Source organism: Pan troglodytes, chromosome 1, assembly GCF_028858775.2.
Source record: "Pan troglodytes isolate AG18354 chromosome 1, NHGRI_mPanTro3-v2.0_pri, whole genome shotgun sequence".
Lineage (NCBI taxonomy): Eukaryota > Metazoa > Chordata > Mammalia > Primates > Hominidae > Pan > Pan troglodytes.
In genome coordinates this window covers 87,111,414-87,135,618 of record NC_072398.2, presented here as the reverse complement: position 1 = coordinate 87,135,618, position 24,205 = coordinate 87,111,414, and the positions used below count along the sequence as shown (strand labels likewise).

The following is a 24,205-nucleotide window of genomic DNA, read 5'->3' as shown; positions in this document are numbered from 1 at the left end:
TGAGGGGAGCTGCAACAGGAGAGCTGTGCTGATCTCCCTGCGGCATCCCTGGGTCCTGCCCTCCTTCATAACCTCAGGAGATGCCTGTTCAGGCTTTTTCAGATGTTCTATCTCCTGTTTTGTGTAATGTGGAGGAAAAAAATCACACTTGTGGACAGCAGGCACTGCACAGGGCTCAGCCCTGCACCGGGAGGGGCTGCAGTTCTTCCCCATCCCTCAAGTGCTTCCCTCAAGGACCTTGTTTCAGAAAGGGGCCCCTTTCCTGGAAGGGAAGGTGGGAGGGAAAGCCTGGCCGAATGAGCTTGTTCAGGAAAAGGCAGACAGGGTTATGGGCAGAAGGAGAGAGGGGGAGAGAGATGGATTGATTGATTGAGAACTTCTTAAGGAAGTGTGGGAACAAGGTCGCACTCACTCAGTTTTGTATTTTCAACAGTGCCTAAGACCAGACCTCGAGAAGCAGGGCTAATGAATGAATGGGTTCCCCAACCTTGGGTGAAGTGATCAGAGGAGTAGCAGAACAGAGCAAGGAAGCCAGTGTGACAGAGAAATGAAGGGATCAATGCCACAAAATTAAAGAGAACACGGGGGTCGCTCATTCCAAATCCCCCACCAGGAAGCCCCTATCAGGAGGGGAGGAGGAGCTCCTAGGAACTGAACTTGGACGCAGGCCACCTCAGCTAGAGAACATTTCTGAGGAACACCAGACCTCGTCTCCTTCCGGGAGCGGGATCCAACACCTGGCCAGACATATCGGTGCTGAACAAAAGTGCACTGGGGGCTGATTTTAAATTTCTTCTTTATTAAAAAAAAAAAGCATTTTTCTGGGTTTTTTAAAACTTCTCCAATACATTAAAACTTTTTTTCCTGCCACATAGCACTTCTTTCTTGCCTCTTTCATTTCTGCTCCTGGTGTTGCCTGCCTCCTGCAAGACCCAGATGAAGAAACCTTTTCAATGGTCGAGATCTGAGACTTGGAGCTGGAGGGGCTGAAGGCTTGAAGGAAGGTGGTTACTGGTCAAAAGGAGAAGTTCATTTGCACAAAAATATAAACTGGGGAGGATGAGACCAGCACATACACGTATGGATTGATCTACAATCCATATAAAAAAATAGACCCAAATTGTCATTTTACATTTGCAATATTATACAAAATAATATATATTTTTAAACAACACATACCCACCTACACACACGTGCGCGCACACACATACACACAAGGTGCTAGTGACCCCTCTGTGCTTCTGCTTGTGGGGACAAGGGTGTCAGTAGGCAAAGATGACATGGTAAGTGACCTGGTGGCCATTGTCCCAGGCATAGAGCAGGCGGTCCTTGGGGTTGTAGTCTATCTGGGTCGTATAGGAATACTCATTCTCAAACAGCAGCCTGGGGACGATCTGTGTGTTGGTGTGGGTGTCGAAAGCGTAGGAGATGTTGGCATTCCGCTGGTTGTAGCTATCCACGGCGTACAGCACCCCACAGATGACGAAGCAGTTGCCGTAGAAATTCCTCCGGAGCCCCGTGCGCCATGTGGTCTCCTTCTGTGTGCTCAGGTCGGCGGCATTGAGCTTGCTCAGGACAATGACCTCCTGGCTGAAGCCCTCATCGTCCAGGGCCGGGTAGATGAGCCATAGGCCATTCTCGTCCACAGCAAAGTCCACGTCTGAGTGGCCCTGCCATCGCCAGGGGGTGGCCTCCTCGTAGGCCACGTCATGCAGCATGGCCCAGGCAGCCACGTAGCGCTGCTTCAGGTCGTACTTGATGATGTTGCGGGTGAAGGCGCGATTGTAGTAGAAGGCGCCATTGTATACCACGTGGCCTGTGCCGATCCAGCTGTACGGGAGCTTGTAGGAATTGCTCCAGCGACCTGCAGGTGGGGAGAAAACAGGAGGCTTCAGAGTGGCATGGCAGAGGGTGGGCAGCCCATGTGGTTAAGTGAGTGATGATCAACGAGGGGTCTGGAAACCCAGGTTTGTGTCTTGGCTCTGCCACTTTGTAGCATCCTGTAGCACATCACTCAACCTGTCCGTGCCTCAGTGTCCTCATCTGTCATAGGGAAGTGACAATTCCCATCTGCCTGTTTCAAGGATCCAGGGAGCTAATATACATGAATGTGGTTCGTAAATTGTCAAGGGCTATGGGAAAGGGAGGCTGTCTTCTGGACTGGGAGGTTTTTCCATGACCCAGGAGCTCGTGAGGAGGGGCAGAGCTGAGAGGCAGAGAATGTGAGGGAGTGGGGAAGGGGGACCGCTCTCCAAGGAAAGGTCCTTTAGCCATCAGAAGAAGGTGTCATCCTTCCTATCCGTCATTACCACCCAAAGAGGCCTGGCTGTGATAAAAACAGAGGACGTGGGGAAGGGAAGGAGCAGCCTGGGTTGGATCTTTATCATGTACCTTGTTTGAAGTTCTCCAGGTTCCGGAACTCTACCAGGGTGTTGCCGTAGTAATAGTTGGTTACGTAAATCCGCTCATCCTTGGCCAGGGGGTCCTTCATCCAGGCCCCTTCATTCCGCCCATATGTGTTCTGGGTGGTCGGCCCCGTGATTGTGGAGAGAGTGTCCTTGCACCTTCCTGGTGGAGAAGAGGTGGATGGAGGTTTTGGGCTGATCTAGTGATGCCTCACCCCTTAAACCTCTGCTGTTCCTCTATTTAGAGTCTGGACTCCTCGGCAGGCTTTAACAGCCCTGTATAACCTGACCCCAAACATTTTTCCACACCATCTCCTGCTACTCCCCTGATCCACCCTACACTTGACCCTACACTTGAGCCTCCACCATGCCCATCTTTGGCAACTTTCACACCACTATGCTTTGCTCCTGTTCTGACTTCTCAGTCCTATCCTTCAAAGACCTAAGATCCAGAGTCCTTTTATGACACCATGCCCTCCTCTGGAGAACTATTCTGTTCTATTCCATTCAGCTCTCAGGGTACCATGAATGCTGCTCTCTTACAGAGCATGTCATCCTGCAGCTCCACAATGTTTGTGCTTCTCTCTCCTCCCTCCACGCCTGCCCCCAACCGGAGTGTAAGCACCAAGGGATGAGGGAATGTGGCTTTTCCTCATTGCATTCTCAGTGCTCAGAACACGGTGTCTGGCTTGCTGCAGGCACCCAAATGTCTGATCCCAGGGTGAACACACAGCATGAGAAGTGTGGCCAGAGGAGAGGCCTCTGCTGGGTGTAACCAGGAACTCGGCTCTGCCAGCTGCTGAGCTGCCCCAGGCTGTGGGACCAGCCCTAATGGAGCAATGGCTATTCATGTCCCTGAGGCCCACCTGCTGTCCTAGAGAGCTGTCCCCAAGCCTATGCCCCTGTCACTACTGGGAGCAGAATGCCAGGGCCCTCTGCTGGGTAACTGGGGGGCAAGATACCAAGTTCTTGAATAAGGAGCTGACTCTGGGTATAGAAGCCTCCTTCAGAGATCAAGTCGGCCACAATGGGACAGGAACTCAGCAATATCCTTCTGAGTGGCTCTGGACCCGGTGCCCAGGAGAGGCCCTAAAAAGCCACTGGAACTATACTGGGTTCTAGATGAAGTTGAGAGCCTGCAATGCTTATATGCAGTATTATTATTGAACATAGCCTTGAATGATAGTGAAGTCACACGTGACTAAGGGCATGTGCTCTTCCTGTCCTCACACTTGTGGATTATGGAGGAGGTGGGAAGAGGGCAGTGGAAGGGGGCAGTGAGAGAGCCACATGAATGCTGCCCTCACAGCTTCCTTACCCCCTGCTGGCAGCTGGGGCCAGCAGAACCCCTGCCCCACCTGCCATCAAGACTGACGACACTGATGGGTGATGAGAATAATTGGTCCTTGACACTCACCTGGGACAAAAGTAACAAAAGACCCTACAGTTTGGCTTCCAGAGTTCTCTAAATTCTAGGTCACCCTCATTTCCAAACTGTTCCAATCCGTTCCATCTATTCTGCTCCCCTCAAAGTGGTTTGAGGAAGGAGTCCAAGCCCTGCCGCTGACAGGACAGGAGCAAGCAGCTGGGCCCTTGGCCCTGGGTCTGGGGCAGCTGCGGATGGAAGAGGCATGAACACTGTTTTGCAGGCAGGCCCCATAGCTGGGTGCAGTTGGCAGGGTTTAGGCAGCTCAGTGTGGGGTTTATTAGGTCCTGGTCTGATGGAGCGGGAAGAGATTCAGTCTCCATAAGACAAACAAAAGAACCTCCCTGCCAATGCCTCATTCCCCCAGAGCTGAGCTCATCTGTTCAAGACAATAAAACAGAAAACTCTGACTGAGCCCTGGCAGCAGAGATTTGATGGAAAAGCTCTCATTCCCTGGAGCTAAGCAGGGCCCTGGCTGCCAATGAGGACGCCACACTCCTGCACTGAGGTGAGCCCTAGCTCACCATGAGGATTGCCATCACCGGGCAATCCTCTGCCCTGGCAAAGCCCAGAAAGGGCACCAATTCCCTGTCCAGAGGCATCCCTGGCTCATGCCCTCAAGCCCCACAGATGGCCATGAGGTGAGGTGTTTTCTGTCTGGGGATTACCATGGCCATGCCACCTCTCTGACCAAACACAGAAATTGCAGAGGGACTCTTGAAAGCCAGGACTCGTCTGTGCAGCTCCAGCAGCCCTGAAAATCCCTGCAGGGTCCCGTCTCACACCAAGGCTCCGCAGTGTCAGGGCCCTAATGCTGGGCTATAGATGTGCCCCAGGCTGGGGCCAGAGGCCTGGCTCTGGTCTTGGCCCAGCCACCAACTCCAAAGTCTGTGTTGCAACTGTAACGTCAAAAAGTTTTAATCTCTTCAGAAGTAAAATGATTGTAATGCATGCCCTGCCTCCTTCACCAGAGTGCATGGAGAGTCCCCTCTGAAGATGATGTGGTAGACTGAGTAATATACCCCTGAGATATCCAGGTCCAAATCCCTGGAGCCTGTGATTGGGACAAAAGGAAACAAAGGGGACTTTGCAAATGTGATTACATAAAAAAAATCCTGAGATGGGGAGACTATACTGGACTATCTGGGTGGTCCTATTGAATAAATACAGTCACAAGTATCCTTATGACACAGAGGCAAAGGGAGATTTGACCACAAGAGAGGAGGAAGCAATGTGATGAAAAAAGCAAAGACTGAAGTGATGTGGCCACAAGCCAAAGAATGCTGGCAGCCATGAGAAGCTGGAAAAGGCAAGAAACGGATTCTCCCCTCAAGCCTCTGGAAAGAACCAGCCCTTCTGATACCTTGATTTTAGTCCTGCAAGACTCATTTTGAATTTCTGGCCTCCAGAACTGTTAGAGAGTACATTTCTGTTTTTAGCAACTAAGCTTGTGGCAATTTGGAGGCATAGGAAATGGATACAGATGGAGTCAGCTTCTTGGGTTAGGGCACCCTTATTTCTGCAGGAAGAGGGGAGTCCCCGCTTGCATTTTCATAGTCCTAGTACTAGGACCTCAGGCTGCATTTTCACATGCCCTCAGAGAGAGCAAACACTGCTGCCCTGCGGACGAGCCCAGGCAGGACAAATGCAAATGATTTCAGAGCATTTGAAGACAGGATCAAGGGAAGAGGTCAGTAAACCACGAGACCCAGACACATCACTGTGCTCTGAGAATCTGGGGCAGCTCAGATGCTCCCACACTTGGCAGCAAACCATCAGCTTTGGAGAGAAGGTACTGTATGTTGACTCCTCTTCAAGGGGGATGACAGAAAGATGGGAGAAAGTTCAAAGGAACTGCAGACAGGAGAGTGCAGTCTGCATCTCATCTTAGGTTTTCCCAGAGCAGGGCTGCCAAGGATGCCGGTGACACTGACATTTACTACGCACTTTCTATGTATTCTGTCATTTAACCAACAGTCCTGGGAGACAGCTGGTCCTGTTTCAAACGTTACCAGGGTCTGAAAAGAAGGGGCCCTTCCCTTCAGCATATAAACCTCCTCAAATCTCAGCATTCTGAAAGAAATAAATCAGCAAGCAAGAGCCTTCCTGGCGCTCCCCAGCTCTCAGCTCTGGTGCTTACTTGGCAAGCTTCCCCAGTAGGGTCCTTGGGCGTCTGCTCCCCAACTAACCTCGTCAGCAATGCCTCTCAGCCCCTCAACCCGACTGCTGCCCCTTGGGGTGTTCTCCAGTCCTCTTATTCTAGTCAAGCCTCTGTTTTTTGCTTGGAAACTGAGGTAGCCACCCCCCACCCCCGCTGACACCCACCCACCCACCTCAGAAGGCGTTTCCTTCTTCCCCCAGCTTCCACTACCACTCTCTCCTGGTCCCGCCCACCTGCCTGGTCTGGCCTTCTCCATCTCTTTGGCTAGTGCTTCCTCTTCTGCCTGCTTTCAAATGCCACCCTCTGGAGTTCCACCTTCAGCCTCCTCCCTCCTCATTCTTCCTGCAGACTCAGCTCCTGCCAACAACTCAGCCCAGGTCCTGATTCTGAGCACCATGAATCCATCCAACTACCTACAAGGCACTTTCTTTCTGGATGTCCTCATGGCTCCTCAAACTTAAAGGACTGAAAATGGAAATCATTTGCTTCAGTTCACAGCCTGCTCCTCCTGTATTTACTGTCCCAGAGAAAGCCATGGCACACCATCCACCAACTGAGCCAGAAACCTAGGTCATCCCTGATGTCCCCTTTCCCTTCACCCACATTCCAACTCAGCACTGAGTAACATCTTGACCCTGATCCTCCACCTCTATGGCGTAGTTCAGATCTCACCAACTCTTGCCTGGATCACTCCAATTGAGCCAGTTTGTCTCTCTGGCTCATCTCTGCCCACTTCTAACTTATCCTCCCCAGTATTCCCTGTGCTGCTTTTCCAAGACGCACATCTTCTTAAACCCTTAATGACTCACCATCTCCAACCACCAAGTGCAGCCCAGAGTCCCCATCCTAGCACATCAGCCCTTCCTGCATCACCATTCTTACTGTTGTCATCTGCCTTCATTCAGAGGTCTCAAACTCAGATGCCTACAGGGGTCAGGCAGGAGCTGAAATGATGAGTCAGGCTGAGTGTGAGACACATGGTGGCAGAAGACACTGTGGTGAACTGGAAGAGCTGACCTGAAGGCATTCAGATTCAAGAACATAAAAACACATCTTAGGATGAATTTGGCCCTCAGGCTGCCAGCTTGAGATCTCTTGCCCACACCTAGCTGCTTGTATTCACCATAGTTGCCAGGGCTATGGTATTCACCATAAACCCAGGGCTGGCTTTTTGGGCATATGATCTGTGCAATCACACAGGACCCTTGCTCAGAAGGGCTGCCCTTCATTTAATGATCTGCTGTCACCATCTTGAATATCTTAATATTTTCACCCTCGAACTTGTATTTTATGTGAAGTCTAACAATGCAGCCTGTTTGTGAGCAGAGGAGAATGCAAGATATGTGTGGCCACATTCTTTGTCCCCTACTTGCATATAGGGTTTGCTATGCCCAATGAGCACAGAATTGCAGGTAGACCCACTACGTGCCTGAGTTCAGTGAGATTCAAAGTGAGCACAAGGTAGGTGTGTTGCCCCAGAGGCCACATTTTACATTTGAACCAGATCGTGCTCCGAAAGCAGAAAGAAGGCAGTGGTGTTCTAAGAAACACAAATGGTCAAGGAACCCTATCATATTCTTTCTTGTGTTACTTCCCTGTATTAGACAACAACCTATGTTGAAATTGACACGAAAGAAGAGGGAAGGATAGGGCAACTCATAGTTCCGTTTTCTTTTTAGTCCTTCCTCACTCAGTAAGCTGAAGGCAGGGAGTGTTGTTAAAATGTTCATATATCAAGTAAAACAAAAACAGATGAATTAGTTTTGTGCAGTATTTCCACTATTCTAGTAAGAACATACATACATATGTATGAAGGAGCTACAAAATATGAAATGAGTCATTTTGGTGGATTCTGCATAAAAGTTGAAAGATCTTATATTTGCATTTAAAACTAACATTGCACAATATAAAGATGAATTGTATAATTCATGCTAGTAAATTAAATTTTTAATACAGGCATACCTCAAAGATATTGTGGATTTGGTTCAAGACCACTGTAATAAAGCGAATATCATAATAAAGTGAGTTTCACAACTTTTTTGTTTCCCAGTGAGTATAAAAGTTATGTTTACACTATACTGCAGTCTATTAAGGGTTCAATAACATTATGTCTAAAAAATGTATACACCTTAATTTAAAAATACTTTATTACTAAAAAATACTAATGATCATCTAAGCCTTCAGTGCGTCGTCATCTTTTTGCTGGTGGAGGGTCTTGCCTCGATGTTGATGGCTGCTGATTGATCAGAGGAGTGGATGCTGAAGGCTAGGGGGCTGTGGCAATTTCTTAAAATAAGACAACAATGAAGTTTGCTGCATCAATTGACTCTTCCTTTCATGAAAGATTTCTCTGTAGTGTGTGATGCTGTTTGATAGCATTTTACCCCATAGTAGAACTTCTTTCAAAATTTGAGTCAAGCCTCTCAAACCATGCCACTGCTTTATCAACTAAGTTTATGTAATATTCAAAATCCTTTGTTGCCATTTCAACAGTGATCACACTGTCTTCACCAGGAGTAGGTTCCATATCAAGAAACCACTTTCTTTGTTCATCAATAAGAAACAACTCCTCATCCATTCAAGTTTGATCATGGGATTGCAGCAATTCAGTCCCATCTTCAGGCTCCACTTCTAATTGTAGTTTTCTTGATATTTCCACATCTGCAGTGACTTCCTCCACTGAAGACTTGAACCCCTCAAGGTTATCCATGAGGGTTGGAATCAACTTATTCCAAACTCCTGTTAATGTTGATATTTTGACCTCTTCCCATGAATCATGAATGTTCTTAATGATGAATCCTTTCCAGAAGGTTTTCAATTTACTTTGCCCAGATCCATCAGAGGAATCGTTATCTATGGCAGCTATAGCCTTACAAAATGTATTTCTTAAATAATAAGACTTGAAAGTCAAAAAGACTCCTTAATCCATGGGCTTCAGAATGAATGCTGTGTTGGCAGCCATGACAGCATTCATCTCCTTGCACATCTCCATGAGAGCTTTTGGGTGATTAGGTGCATTGTCAAAGAGCAGTCATATTTTTAAAATAATCTCCTGGCCAGGCGCGGTGGCTCACACCTGTAATCCCAGCACTTTGGGAGGCCGAGGCAGGTGGATCACTTGAGTTTGGGAGTTTGAGACCAGCCTGGCCAACATGGTGAAACTCCATCTCTACTAAAAATACAAAAAATTAGCTGGGCGTGGTAGCATGTGCCTATAATCCCAGCTACTTGGGAGGCTGAGGCAGGAGAATCACTTGAACCTGAGAGGCAGAGGTTGCAGTGAACTGAAATCGTGCCACTGCATTCCAGCCTTGGTGACAGAGCAAGATTCTGTCTCAAATAATAATTTCTTTTTCTGAGCAGTAGGTCTCAACAAAGGGCTTAAATTATTCAGTAAACCATGCTGTAAAAAGATGTGCTATTATCCAAGCTTTGTTGTTCCATGTATAGAGCACCAGGAGAGTAGATTTGCATAATTCTTAAGGGCCCTAGGATTTTTAGAATGGTAAATGAGCACTGACTTTGATTTAAAGTCACCAGCTGCATTAGCCCCTAACAGAAGAGTCACCTTGTCCTTTGAAGCTTTGAAGCCAGGCACTGACCTCTCCTCTTTAATTATGAAGGTCCTAGATGGCACCTTCTTCCAATGGATGGCTGTTTTGCCTACACTGAAAATCTGTTGTTTAGTGTAGCCACCTTCATCAACAATCTTAGCTAGATCTTCTAGATAACTTGCTACAGCTTCTGCATTAGCACTTGCTATTTCACTTGCATTTTTACATTATGGAGACAACTTCTTTCTCTAAATCTCACGAACCAGCCTCTGTTAGCTTCAGACTTTTTTCTGCAGCTTCTTCACCTCTGTCAGCCATCATAGAATTGAAGAGAGTTAGGGCCTTGCTCTGGATTAGGGAATTTTGCTTAAGGGAATGTCGTGGTTGGACTGTCTTTTTATCCAGACCACTACAACTTTCTCCATATCAGCAATAAGGCTGTTTCATTTGCTTATCATTCATGTGTTTACTGGAGTAGCACTTTTAATTTCCTTCAAGAACTTTTCCTTTGCATTCACAACTTGGTTAACTGTTTGGCACAGGAGGGCTTTTGGCCTATCTCGGCTTTTGACATGCCATCCTCGCTCAGCTCTGACATTTCCAGCTTTTGATTTAAAGTGAGAAGTGTGGAATTCTTCCTTTCACCTAAACACCTAGAGGCCATTGTAGGGTTATTAATTGGCCTAATTTCAATATTGTTGTGTGTCACAGAACAGGGAGGCCCAAGGAGTGGGAGAGAGACCAGGGAATGCCAGTTGGGGGAGCAGCAGAACACACACAGCATTTATGGATTGAGTTCACTGCTTTGTATCGGTGTGGTGGGTGATGCCCCAAAACAATGAAAATAGTAATTGTCAAAGATCACTGATCACAGATCATCATAACAGATACAAAGAAAAAGTTTGAGATATTGCAAGAATTACCAAAATGTGACACAAAGTGAGCACATAGGGTTGGAAAATGGTGCTGGTAGACTGGCTTGACACAGGGTTGCCACAAACCTTCAGTCTGTAAAAAAATGCACTCTCTGTGAAGTACAACAAAGCAAAGTGCAATAACATGGGGGCATGCCTGTATTTCTTTACTTACAATAGCATGGAACAGCAAATAAAAAACACCATAAGGAGAGAGAGACAGAGAGAGAGGCACATACACACCATGAATGGAAGAAGAGGAGCTTTATATTTACTACTTGGCATGGCACTTTTCCCCTGCCTTTTGAGCACGGGCCCCACATTGTCATTTTGCACTGGGCCCCGATGCTCTTGTTGGCTCTGGTTCTTCTCACTGCAGTGCTACCTTCCTTCTTTGCCTAGCTAATTTCCCCTGATGCTACAAAACAGCTAGGCCAGCACCTCTTTCTGGAAGAGGGTCCTGGGCTGCCTCAGTCTCCCTCTGTGACCCACTGTGGCCTGTGCCCCCCAGTGCTCACCACCCTGCGTTGAAGTCATGTGTCTGTGTTGGTCTCAATACAAGCTGTGCAACTCCAGGGCAGGGCCCCTGCCGTATCTGTCTTTGCATCCCTGACACCCACGGCACTCACACATCCTGAGTGTGTGATGGTCCACTTAATACTGGAGCAAATCTGAATATTGTTTCCATGCTTAGAGCCCTCTCTATCTCTTTTAGCATCGAGTCCCTACTTCTCATTCCCTTCATCATCAGGCCCCGGCTCCCTACCCTGGAATTCCATCACTCTCCCTCACTCGACCCCATCTGTGCTGGCGTACCTGGGCTGCCTTCCATTCCCTGCCCAACCTGGCGCATGCTCTTGGCTCTGCCTGGAGAGTTCTTCTCTGCCCTCTGAGCCTGGTGAGCTGGAGAACACCCTCAGAGAGGAGCCCCATGGCAGAAGTGATACGACGCCCCTGGACAGCATGCATCCGTTGCCAGCCACACTTCCCATGTGCTCAGCCACTTCAGTCACTGCTGCCTCCCTGCACCTTTGGGAAAGTGACCACTTCTTGCTCACTTTGGATCTTTGCAGCCGAGCACGCTGTAGTGGTAGATGAATTATTAATACTAGATGACTCTTTATCCTCATCAAGAGGCTTAGACTTCAGTCCTTTACCACCTGCAAGGGTGTATTTTATCCATTTTATATCCTTATTTCTAGGGCCAGAGGCCCCTGTGTTATACGATGACTGGATTTCCAGTTTTCTGAGCAAGTTGGGTTAGGAGCATCAGCAAAGAGACTGAGACCAGTGGAGCTGGGGCTGTGGAGCTGGGGCTGGGGGAGCTGCCTGTCTAGTGACTTAGAGTCTGGGCTCTGCAGAGGCTCTGGAAGCTGTCCCAGCCCACGTCAGCATCGCCTTCCTTGGGCTGCCCCAGACCAGCCTCCCTGACACGAGACAGGCAGGACTGGCCATCACGCCCCATGGTCGGCACAGCTGGCCAAGCCTCGGGGTGGTTACAGTCATCTGCTTTGTGGGGGAGACATTCTTCATAGTTCATGGTATTTTCTAGATTCAAATAGGAGCCAGGCTCTCTCTGGTATTGTTATAAACTGACTGTCCTCTTTGTCTGCTCCTGCCACCCGCCCTCCCCCACTCCAAACCAGCCCCTTCTACAAAATGCATCAGGAATTGTAGTTGCTAAAGTGTGGGAATCTGCAGAGCCTTGGCCATGTGGCAGTTTCATTTCTCTGCAGTAGCCTGAGCTATTCCCAAAGTCAGGGCTGTCCCGAGCAGAAGCGCCTTCTCGGATGGTACCAATCCTACCCAAACCCCAGCTCCAATTACTGACAATATTTTTCCTCTCCCTGTCCTAGAGCTACACTACGGCCAAATGTTTTGTTTGCACAGCCAAAAATGAATTCTAATTTACTTGTTTTTGGATTTTTTTTTAACATTTTATAACTCTCCTGAGGACAATGGTGGACATTTTAGGACATCACAAAATCAGGATTGGAAACCATGGGATAAAATCTTTCTTTTAAAATTAGTGCTGTTTACAACCACATCTTAAATAGCTCAAAAATCAAAATTGCTGGATTCATCAAACAGCAAACAAGCTTTCCCAGGTAGCAAATCAGTGGCCCATGTCTATTTCAGCCAAAAGCTTTTTAATTTTACTGATGACTGGGAGATGTCATCACATCACGGTCTTCCTTGGCCAGACACAGGCAAGTCAGGGGTCTGTAGAGAATGTTAGCGTATGAAAATCTCATCCACACCAACAGCAGCCAGAGGGAGGCATTTGGCAGTGATAAACTATTGAAAATAATTTCCAGAAACAAACTTATCGAAGCTAGACAATGCCTAGACAGCCAAACCTTTCTTCTCTGGGCCACCCCCTCCTCTCACCCCTTGGCATCTGAAGAACACACTACATCTGTGTCCATGTCTATTTCTTCTGCAGTCGACATAAGAGGTGAGAACCCCAGCTCCTCTGAAAAATGCCACGGGCTAGTCTTTAAGCAAACCTTACATCATCAGCATGATGATGCTATTCTAGTTAAACAGAATATTGAACAAGAGAAAATGTCATTCCTACCACCAGGTAAATGGCTGCTGGGACACATGGCTTCTCTGGGCATCACATCTCAATTAGGCTACTGGAGGGGGGAAGAGTTATAAGTGTCCCTGAAAACACCAGAAAAGCCTGCTGATGGCAAAGTCCTGGGGAGGCAGTTGGGGAGAGGCTGGGTTCTGGGATCCAGGTTGGTAGGTTATGGAGAGAGTGAACAACTCACTCCTGGCTAGCAAGTCATCGATGGAAGAGGCTCCCAGGCTGGCAGACACCATTGCCTGATGGCTTGCAAGGTGTGTGGGTCCTACCTGCAGCCTGTCTTCACTGTTAGCATTCTGGAAAACTGTGGTAGGGGTGACAGGGGCCAGATTCCTAAATATTTGGAGGGATGTTCCCTCTCACCCAAGGGTGACAGGAAGCTGAAATGGTAGAAGTATGGGGGCCCAGGGAAGTTCACTTCCATGGCAAAGGGAGAGATGGAGTGTTGGGCTCAGGGCCTGTTCTCAAAAGCACAAAGGTCAGGCTGCCCAGAGCTGGTGCACAAGTGGTAGCCTCTTCTCCGACCCCAAGGCAGGCTGCAGAAACACAGCAGGACCCCTGCTTCAGAAACTTAAACATTTTCTCCTGCTCCCACGCTCACCTCTAAGGCCCAAGAACTGCCTTCTCGCTTAGCTTCCTCCAGGCAAGCGTTCGTGAGATTTTGCCCTGGGGTCCATTTCTATGGGCTATTTCACTGCTCTCATTCTGCCATTATTCTGAAACTTACACCCAACAAGAATCTTTACTTACAATAGCATGGAACAGCAAATAAAAAACACCATAAGGAGAGAGAGACAGAGAGAGAGGCACATACACACCGTGAATGGAAGAAGAGGAGCAGTATCATGACCTGGTAAACTTCCTGTGGAAAACCATAGCATATACTGAGACCCAGAGAAGGCAGAGATTTGGCCAAAGTCACACAGCTATCAATGGCAGAGAGCAGTGTCTGACTCCTGGCAGGTACTCCTTCACCACTCTGTCTCTGGCAGCAGCTGGTACCTTATGCTGAGGAAGGATTGGGAATGAGGCTGCCAAGGGCAAGAAAAATGGGAGAAGGGAAAGATATGTATAAGGCAGGCCAAATCCTCTGTCAAATCAAGTGTATTTTTCAACAAATATTTTGATGAAATTATTACTCAATAGAGTTATTTTTCAGTCATGATCAGTGGTGATTTAATGAATGTTTGGTTTAGTTCTTTTTGGAAAAGACATTTGTAACTAGCTCCCATTTTTCCTTTTATAGTTCCTTTTTTCTCTACTTTCCTATTTCACTGCTCTGCGTTCTCTTGGGCCACGGAGCTCCCAGGCACAGAATAGGGCTGCATTCTCCATGCTTCTGGAACATACCTTGTTTTTTTAGACCTAACAGTCAGGAGGCTTCCCTTCTCTGCTTAGAAAACTCCTATTCAGGCCCAGCGCGGTGGCTCACGCCTGTAACCCCAACACTTTGGGAGGCCGAGGCGGGCAGATCACAAGGTCAGGAGATTGAGACCATCCTGGCTGACATGGTGAAACCCCATCTCTACTAAAAGTACAAAAAATTAGCTGGGCATGGTGGCGGGCACCTGCAGTCCCAGCTACTTGGGAGGCTGAGGCAGGAGAATGGCGTGGACCCAGGAGGTGGAGCTTGCAGTGAGCCAAGATCGCACCACTGCACTCCAGCCTGGGCGACAGAGCGAGACTCTGTCTCAAAAAAGAAAAAAAAAAGAAAACTCATATTCATCCTTCAAATCCCAGCTCAAATGACACCTCCTTAGAAAAGTTTCCCCAGCCTTCCTGGCAGCCAGGCCAAGCTAATATTCCTTCTTTCTTTTCTCTGTTTTTCCATTCCTCTGGTACAGCACTTGTCACATGGTGCCATGATGTTTCTATGCTCTCCATGGGTGGGGCTCATGATTTTGCACCGAGGCCCATTGCCCCAGCTATTCCCCTGCTCTCACTCTGCTACAAATTTGAGACTTTCCCCCCAGTAAAAACCCTTTGTTCTTTTATGGCTTGGTAAACTTACCACAGAAAAATTCACTTATTCATCACTGGATACCCCAATAGCCATCACAAAGCCTAGTGTATGGATAGCCCTCAACAAATATTTATAAAACTAACTCCTGAAGCCAAATCTTGGCTCCATTAATTCATATGTCTATTTTAGGAAAAAGAGTCCTACCCTTGCCACGGGCACATTTTCAATACATAAACCCTAGATGTTAAAACTAATCGTTGGTCAAAGGCTTAACTCCACTTGCCATTCCCATAAAGAACTTTGACCATCTGGTGCCTCCCTCTCCTCTCAACATATTTCCAGGCTCAGCCTTTTACCTGAGCTGATCAGGAGACCAAGGCCAGGTACAATGAACTTACCTATGACATTCCGGATGTCATCTTCTTCTTCGGGGCTCAGCGTGGGGCTGGCAGGGGTTGTTCCCTGCCCAGCAGGAGCATCTTTCCCCAGCGAGTCTGTTCTGACTGTGGTGGGAGGCACTGGGACTGTGTGCATAGCTTCCATCAATGCCTCCCTGGGAGACACTGCCGGAGGAGCTGGGGCTGCTGGTTGCTGGGTGGCTGTGTGGGCCACAGTGGTGGCTGGTACCTGAGGAGAAGGCTGCAGGACTGACTCCCTTGTGGGATCTGGAGACACCGAGGTTGTTTGGAGTGTTGGTCCCACTGAAGCATGGTTAGCGACGCTGGGATCTGATGTTGAGGGCTGTGGCAGTGCTGAGGACCAGGGTGCGGTCCGAGCGTTCAGGTCGGTTGTCACAGCAGTGCTGTGTCCCTGACGGGTGGCTGCGGGCCTCCGGGTGGCACTGGTCATCAGGTCGTTGTGCCTCAGGAGCTGATCTTCAATCAGCAAATCCACTCCATTGTCACCGCTGAAAAACTCATCTTCTGTGAAACAAACACAAGGTTCACTGTGGCACGGGAAAGAAACAACCTACAGATGACAAGAGCACATGGCAATGGGCAGGTGAATGAGAGGGTGCCTTTCCTTAACACGACGGCTTGAGTTACAGAGGGGGCCTGGCTGGGATTTTGGAAGAAGGTGGACAGGAGCACAGGTGGAAGGACATTGAATTTCCAGGAGGTTTCTCTGAATAGACTGCAGCCATGCTCCCCCCAGGACTCAGGGGTCACTGGCAGGATGCATAGTCATGGGTCCTGAACCCCGATGGCTGGGAGTAAGTGAGTCATCCAATCCATCCATCCAGCACATGTTTATGGAGTATGGATAACAACAGCAAGCAAAACAAGGATCCTTGACCTCACAGAGCTTCTATATAGTGGTGGAGACGCTTGATAATAGACAGGATTGTGCAACTGAAGGTGCTATGGGGAACAAAATGTAGGGTAAAGAGGGTCAAACAAGCTAGAAGGGAAGGGAAACTTGCAGAGAAGAATAAAGTGGCGAGGATGAGACTCATTGAGCTGGGGAGATAAGCAGCTGCCTGGAGGAGGTGAAGGAGTCAGTTGAGCAGCCATCGGGCACAAAGATTCCAGGGGTGAATAACCACAGAGAAAAGGCCCTGAGGCAGGACATGCGTGCAGTGGCCCAGGAGCAGCGAGGTGGCCAGCGTGACTGAAGCAGAGGTGAGGTCAGAGCAAGGACAGGCACTGGGCATGCATGACTTAGAGGCTGTGTATGGAGTTCAGTTTTTATTCTGAATGAAATGGGGGAGGCTGCAGGATTTTGAGCAGAGATGGAACATGGAGAGGCAAACATTTCTTAGAGAGGACACAAAGAGCTCTAACCACAAAAGAAATAATTGGTAAAGTAGACTTCATGTGCTCATCAAAAACACCATTAAGGAACTAAAAATGCATGCCATAGGTAGGGAGAAAATACTTGCAATACATATGATGACAAAGAACTTGTATCCAGAATATGTAAAAAACTACCACAAATCAATGACACAAAAAAACGACCAAAAAAAAAAAAAAAACACATGGGCAAAATGATAATGCCAGCTACTCGGTGGAGAATAAACATGGTGGAGGCAAAGGCAGAAGCAAGGAGACAGACAGGAAGCTGCTGCATCAGCCCTGATGGGGAAGGACCCGCTCAGACACACTGGGGAGAGGGGAAGAGTCGGGGCCTGCTGGGAGTGCTGGGCAAGGAAAAGAAAGAAGACAAGAGGAGGAGGAGGAGGCGAGGAGGAGCACAGGAAGAGGAAGAAGCCTAAGAAAACAAGGTAAACGTGATGTGAAAAGGGATCGTCTCTCTTCCATGAAAAATGAAGAAGGACAGAGATTGAAGGGGAGGTGCTGGAGACTCAGACAGGAAGCTCAGGGCCCCCGGAGGGAGGAGCAAGTAGTAGAGAAGCCCACCTTGTGGCTCTAAGCAAGTCAGTCTCCCCAAACCTCAGTTTTCTCATCTGCAAATGGGGAGGACTGGACTGGAGGGCACTGAAGTCCCTTCCAGCCCAGCCACACTCTGCCATATGGTCTTCTGCAAGCTCAGAGAAGTTAAGTGACTTGCCCAAGGCCACTCAGCGAGCTGTGAGGAAATGCAGTGAGAGCTCTGGATAACAGGGCCACAGCAGTAATTGGAATGCTGTGTATGGAGGGGTGTATGGCTCCCAGGAATCCAGCCCACTATGGTCCAAATGGTGACTTCCTCCCTACCCTGCCTCTGGGGCGGCCCTGTTGACCCCAACTCACGCTGCTCTTCAATGTCATTCTCTTCTTCAGAGACCTTGGCTTTATAGTAGGTGATGCCCCGGATGACAGTGGGCTGGGAGGCCGGCCGGCCTCTCAGGTGGACCTGTCTCTGCAGGGGCCGCTGTGACTTCACCACCTCAGGCGGAGCCAGGGGTTGCATCTGCAGAAGCTCAATGGAGTTGATCTGCTGGGACACGGTTTCTTCCTGCAGAAACCGCTCTTCATACTGCTCCTCAGAGGGGACACAAGGGAAGGTCAGGTCACTGGTCAGAGAGACAGTGGGCAGGTAGGGGCAAGGCTGGAGCCAAGGCTGTGCTAATAACAGCAGCACTTCCGAAGAGACAGGCACTGTTCTAAGTGCTTTATGCATTTACATATGTTAACTAATTTAATCTTCTCATCAGTTCTATGAGGTAGGACCTATTTTTATCATGATCATTTACAGTTCAGGAAACTGAGGCACAGAGAGGTTACATAAATTTCAGGTCTCACAACAGGTAAGTGGTAAGGCAGACTGAAGCCAGGATGTCTGGTTCCAGAATCAGTGTCACTATGCTTGACGTATACTGCCCAGAGAATGCAGTCCTCCTCTTGGCTCTGGCCTAGGGATGCTGGGTGACTTAGATCTGGTGTAAGTTGTTTTGGGTGAGATCCTTGTGAGGGGAAGGATTCCTGGGCTGGGACATGAAGCCCAAGGACCAGGATGCACACCGCCTCAGGATGAAGCTTGTTACAGCAATCAAAATGGGCTTCCTAAAACACATGTCACCCCCAGCCCCCAAACCCTTCCTCCTGCATACAGAATGAAGTCCAAAGTAAAACTGATCTTGACCTAGCTCAGCATTCTTCTCTCTTGTTGTGTGCCCTGCACCCCACGCCCTAGGCACTCCAGTCACTTGGCTGACTACTGAAACTCTTGGCTCTCCTGAGCCACTGGATCTATGTTCAGCCTGTTTTCTCTGCCTGGATAGCCATTATACCTCCTTTCCCCATATATCTACTTCTCAAGGCCCAGCTAAAATTTCAGGTCCCCAAGGAAATACTCCTGGACCTTCTAATTCAGAATTAATCAATCTTCCCCAAGCTTCATTTTGTGTTTTATGGCAGAGATTTCTCACTGATTACCCAAATTCCCTGCCCTCTTGTTCCTTACTAATGAAGACCTGGTTTTACGGGAGTGGGCATGGGACGGAATTCTGGCCAGTGGGGTATAGGAAGAAGTTGATGGGATGTGCATTTGGAAAAGTTCTGCATAAGGGGGGCTGATTCAGCCTGGAGGCATCTTTTGCTCTCTTCCTCATTTCTCTGGACTGAAATGTGGACAGAATGGCTGGAGCTGAGCAGCCATCTTGTGATCATGAGGGGATTTTGAGGATGAAAGTCACTAATGACATCTTGGAGCTAATCATGCCAGCCCTGGACTGCCTGCCTCCAGACCTTGTTTTACGTGAAAGAACAACAAACATTTCTATTGTTTAAGGCACTGTATTTGGGTCTCTTACCCAAGCTGAACACAAGTCCTAATGAATATAAGTCTGTGCTTCTGCTGTAGCACCTCTCCTAGCCTGCTTTCCACAGGCACTATTTAGGGATGTTGCTATCTCTGTAGACTATGGGAATCTGAAAGAAGAGAGACCATTTCTTGTTCATCTTTGATTCCCCTGGATTGAGGCTCCCTAATATTTGTTAAATTGAATTTCTGAATCATAACAAATCCCAAGGAATCATCTACATTGGTAACTAACTGGCATTTAATTTTGTCAAAACAAATGATGCTCATATGGGCCGGTGACTGGGCATCTGGATGGCGCTGTGAGAGTGCCCTGTGACAGCTCTGATCATGTAGATGGACCACTCTGTCCTCCACAGAGCTGCTGCCCAAGGAGGAGCCCCTGTGTCCACAGTGTGGCGGGATCTCTGGTCCTGTGTTGGTCTGTTCAGCCAGACTCCCTGTCCAGGACTATAATCACCCACCTTTGAAAGCAAAGGACCTTGGGCATACGACCTGTGAACTGACTGTGCTCAAAGTCAGGGCCACCCCACAGGTGGGTCCAGCTGCTTTGGTGGCTCCATCAGAGAAGTGTGGGAGCCTGAGAGGAGCGTGGCCCAGCCCTGCTCTCCCCAGGACTCCAGTGGCTGAATAATGAAGAGGCGGCTTCCTGCAGCCCCCTGAACCATGAGGCCCCTTCTCAACCAGGGGGAGGTGAGTGAGCTCCCTTTAATCTTGTAATTCTAGGCCTTGGTGGAAGCCACCCATAGAGCAGAGCCCATGTGGAAACAAAACCTGTGTTCCTAGATGCCCAGTGCCCCGAGGCAGGGCAGGGCCTTTAGCCACTCCATGTTGGCTGTAGGAACCTGGCCACCAAGGCCAATGTGCTCCTTTCGCACAGGAAGAAGCAAACCAGGCTCTTGCTTTGATCTTTACAATTTGGCCTGGAAAAAGCCCTGAGTCCTCATTACCCCCAAGGACACCCCCAAGCGTGTGCCTGTTTTCCCATGACAAGAGAGTTCTTCTGGATGGCACAACCAATGGGGTTGTGTATGTCTCTCTCCCCAGCACACAGTGGTGACCGACTCCTGAAAGGTAGGGGACATCCTTCTGCCAGCCTCCCCTGTCTGCCCAGGGGAAACAGGCCGACATGCTCGGCTGTGCCTGGGGCAGCCCCAAATCCTGCTCCTTGCCCCTCCCTCAATTCCCTGTTCTTGCTGGTGATGTAACCTCCACCTGAGCTGTAGGGGATATCTGGTTGGTGGAGATGATATTTTAATGAACACCTATTATGGCCATGTCCCTTTGTATTATTTTTAACCCTTACAACAATGGGGAAGGTAGATACCATTATCCACACGTCACAGATGAGGAAACAGAGGCTCAGAGTGGTTCAGCAATTTGGTTGAAAGTCAATCAGTTAAGTGGCTGAGAGGGGCAGTTCTCAAGTCACACAACTCAGGTCAGCCCCAGGCTGCCTGCCCTCAGAGCCTGCCTCTTCCTTCCATTAAGCCTCTGCCTGCAGCTGTGACCACAGGACTAACTTGCCTGCCATCCAAAAACTCGCCTGCCTCCCCTAGTCCTCCGGGTCATGGTCTGGCTCCTACCCAGCAGACTTGGGAGATCCCTCATTTCCCACTGGGAAGAGCTGCTCGGCAGGCTGTCAGGAGACCCTGGCCACAGCCCGTGACTCAGACGCTGAAGGGCATCTAATTACCGGACCCTGGTCTCCCTCTGCATTGCAAAAGCAGGTTGTCATTTCTTCGCCGCAAACCCCAGTAACTGTCTTTAATTCCAGGCTCTCAGGGAAGGGTGGGAACTGCAGTGCTTTCTCCCAGCCAAGGAGATGGAGCAAGACCATGGACAGCCCTTGCCAGAGAACATATAATTTCCTCGGATCCACTGGCGACAGGCTGCACTGGGCGGCAGCGGCCCCCTCCAAGCTTCAATTTCCTTTCTCTATGAATCCAAGTGTCTGCTGTATGACTTCAGCTCCTGGAGTCGAATGTTCCTACTCCCACCTTGCTCTCTCCACTCTCACCCTGCTCTCTCCACTCCCAACCCAGCCCCCAGAGCCCCATGCCAACCCCTCAGGCAAGGACCATCTTAGAGAGAAGCCCTCAACAAATTATCACTCACCATTCCAAGAAAGCTCTGACATTATCTACAGGAACCCTGAAAATAAACAACCAAACCCAGCGCCCCTTCCACCCGCTTTTTGGCATGGGGTTCACAAAAGAGAGGGATGGCAAGATCCTGCCTTGGGGCCTCCGGCACCACTTCCCCTTTCTGCCCCACCGCCCTGGTGGGGAAGGATTGTGCTAACTTCAGCAGCGTGATGAATGGGGACTGGAGGAGGGGAAGGGACTTTGCTGAGCAAGGAGAAAAAGGGTTTGGTGTTTTTGATTTGGTTTGCTGTTTGCCCTCAGGAAATCTGAGCCGGGTTCCCGAACATCCCACATAATGTGTCATCAAGACAACAGATGCATTCTTAAGCTCAGCCGACTGGGAAACTGGAAGCCAGAGCAGGAAAGGGGCGCCTGGCTCCACTGGGCAGCTGAGCCACCAATGCCAGGTGGGCTGAGATAAGAGACACTGAGCCCAGGTGTAATGAGTGGGAGCCTTCAAGTTCCCTTCCAGCCCAAATGTCTTCTGGCTCCTTTGTTTATGAGCTCAGACCCACTCAGAGATGATCCACCAAGCAGACTAAACACTTGCTCAGTAGCCAGCCTGTCAGGGACACCCAAAAATGAGAATCAAAATAATTTTTGAAGAAATATGATATTTCCAAAAAAGCACCAAAGTAGTCATCATGGGCAAAGCCAGAAAATTATTGGCCTTTCTTATATCTATTTTATGGTTTGGAATTTTTATTTTGAGTTACATATTGGGGAGGGTGGAGGCACCATATTCTTTTCAGGGCTTGTTGCCTCAAAAGCCCCAATCTGCCTGCAGTCCTGCCTTTGGAACATGTGTGCCCAAGATCCCCAAACCCAGCTGCTGCCTGCCTGGCACCCTTTGATGAACTGCCCTACCCAAGAGTTTCAAGCCCACACACCCAGCCTTCCTGCCTCTCTTATCTCAATTCTTAATGGCCCAGGCAACACAGTCCCGCACAGCAATGCTTCCCAAAAGTTCTTCATGTCACAGCATACAGACAGACCAGCTCAGGGACTCCAGCTGTCCCAGGCCCTGCTCAACCCACACTCAGAACGACTCCCCGAAGCCGAGGGGATCCCTCAATGGCCCACCTGGAACCCACTCCCCGGGCACCAGTGTGCCACAACTCTGCCATCTACCATCAACCCCTGGTAACCAGTTAAAATGAGCAAAGTCTCTCTTAAATGCTGCCATCCCCTGGCTGCCCAGTGACCCCTTTTATAACACTTGATCCAGACCCATCTTCCTAATAATGTGTCTTGCTAATAGGACTCTTCAAGTCCTGCCACCAAAACTTACCTGTTTCCTCTTCCTTTTGGATTATCTTCCAAATTAATGCCTATTTCTTGGACAACAATTCAGTAAATAACCCAATACATTAAATGGTAGCACTTAACCATTAGTACATAAACATAACTTAGTAGTAATTGGAGCCAAAAGAAACAGGCACCAAATGGGGAGGCATTTTTAAGCAAGGAGGTCTTTTGGTATCACTCAAATCACATCAGGCAGCAATCCATTCTTGGGTAACTTCGTGCTAGGGACACAACTGGGTAGGAAGAAACAGAGGTTTGAGACCCTCTGCCACCACTTCCCAACTGAGAGAGGGAGACCATGCTCATAGCTGGATCTGTTTCCTTATCTGTAAAATGAGGATATTGATCTCTGTCTGGCCTGCTTTTCTGGAGCTGTGACGACAGCCACATGGTATAGTTATGAAAATATGTAGTAAATTACAAAGTCCCCTATAAATGAGGAGGGAGGGAATATAATTTGTTTCCAAACTGGGGCATTTTTTAGAGTAAAAGAGGGTGCTATTAATAACCATGCCAGGGCCAGGTACAGTGGCTCACGCCTGTCATCCCAGGGATTTGGGAGGCTGACGCAGGAGGATTGCTTGTGGCCAGGAGTTCCAGACCAGCCGTATTTACAAAAAATACATAACAAGACCCTGTATTTACAAAAAATAAAAAATAAAAAAATTTTATTACCAGGCATGGTAGCATGTGCCTGTACTCCTAGCTAATTAGGAGGCTGAGGCAGGAGGATCACTTGAGCCCAGGAATTTGAGGCTGCAGTGAGCTGTGATCACAACACTGCACTCCAGCCTTGGTGGCAGAGCTGGAACCTATCTAAAAAAAAAAAAAAAAAAAAAAAAAAATCATGCCAGGACAGCAGGAGTAAACCAGGATGGTCCCAGACAAGCCAGCATGCATATCTTCCCTATTTACAAACACAAGAGATGTTCACAAAGGTGGGATATCAGATCTTGAAAAAAATGGGGGCTGGGACTCAGACTCAGATTTCAGTCCTGGCTTCAAAACTCACTGATCCTCTCTGGGCTTCAGTGTGAAGTAAAATGGAGTCAACTGCTCATCAAATCTATAGAACCTGCAGAACTATTGTATGGATGAAGTGAGCTCATCTCTGTGAAAGGACTGAAGCCTGAAAAGTTCTATGCAGAGGAGAGATGCTGATATCACGCTTCCAGGGCTTGTGATCAGAGGCCCTTGGAGGCTGGGGCTATACCTCTGGGTGGGCATAGGCTGCTGCCGCGTCCCTCTGCAGGGCTGAGCGGATGTCTGGCATGCTATCTAGGATGTTTTCAGAGCAGTTTTCTTTGCCTCGCTTATTCATCTTGGTTCGAATTTCTTCCATGTCCTCTTTGATTTGTTCGTTTTCTTTGGTGAGGTTTTTAGACACTTCCTGAGAAGGAGAAAAAAAAAGATGATCCATTAAAGCACCCTGAAGACAAGCAGGAGGCAGCTAGCAGCCATCTTCGCTCAGAGCACACAGACACAACAGACAGGCTGAGAAATCATCCAACAAGTGATTGGGGCTAGA

The 24,205-nt window shown here is 48.7% G+C and overlaps 1 protein-coding gene across 3 annotated transcripts in view; it reads right to left on the bottom strand.

Annotated features, from left to right (window-relative positions):
• Positions 1-779: 779 nt before the first annotated feature.
• OLFML2B (olfactomedin like 2B) overlaps positions 780-24,205 on the bottom strand; it is a 40,771-nt gene continuing 17,345 nt past the window's right edge. Inside the window, exons 4-8 of one of the 3 annotated variants that reach the window (XM_016931082.3) lie at positions 23,891-24,067; positions 17,713-17,938; positions 15,418-15,942; positions 2,392-2,568; positions 780-1,864 (exon numbers count right to left, since the gene is read on the bottom strand). In XM_016931082.3, the coding sequence (XP_016786571.1) occupies positions 1,263-1,864; positions 2,392-2,568; positions 15,418-15,942; positions 17,713-17,938; positions 23,891-24,067 (1,707 nt within the window). In that variant the 3' untranslated portion in view covers positions 780-1,262. Of the gene's footprint in view, positions 1,865-2,391; positions 2,569-15,417; positions 15,943-17,712; positions 17,945-23,890; positions 24,068-24,205 lie in introns of all 3 variants that reach the window. The other 2 variants (XM_016931078.3, XM_016931080.3) reach the window with 2 other exon arrangements.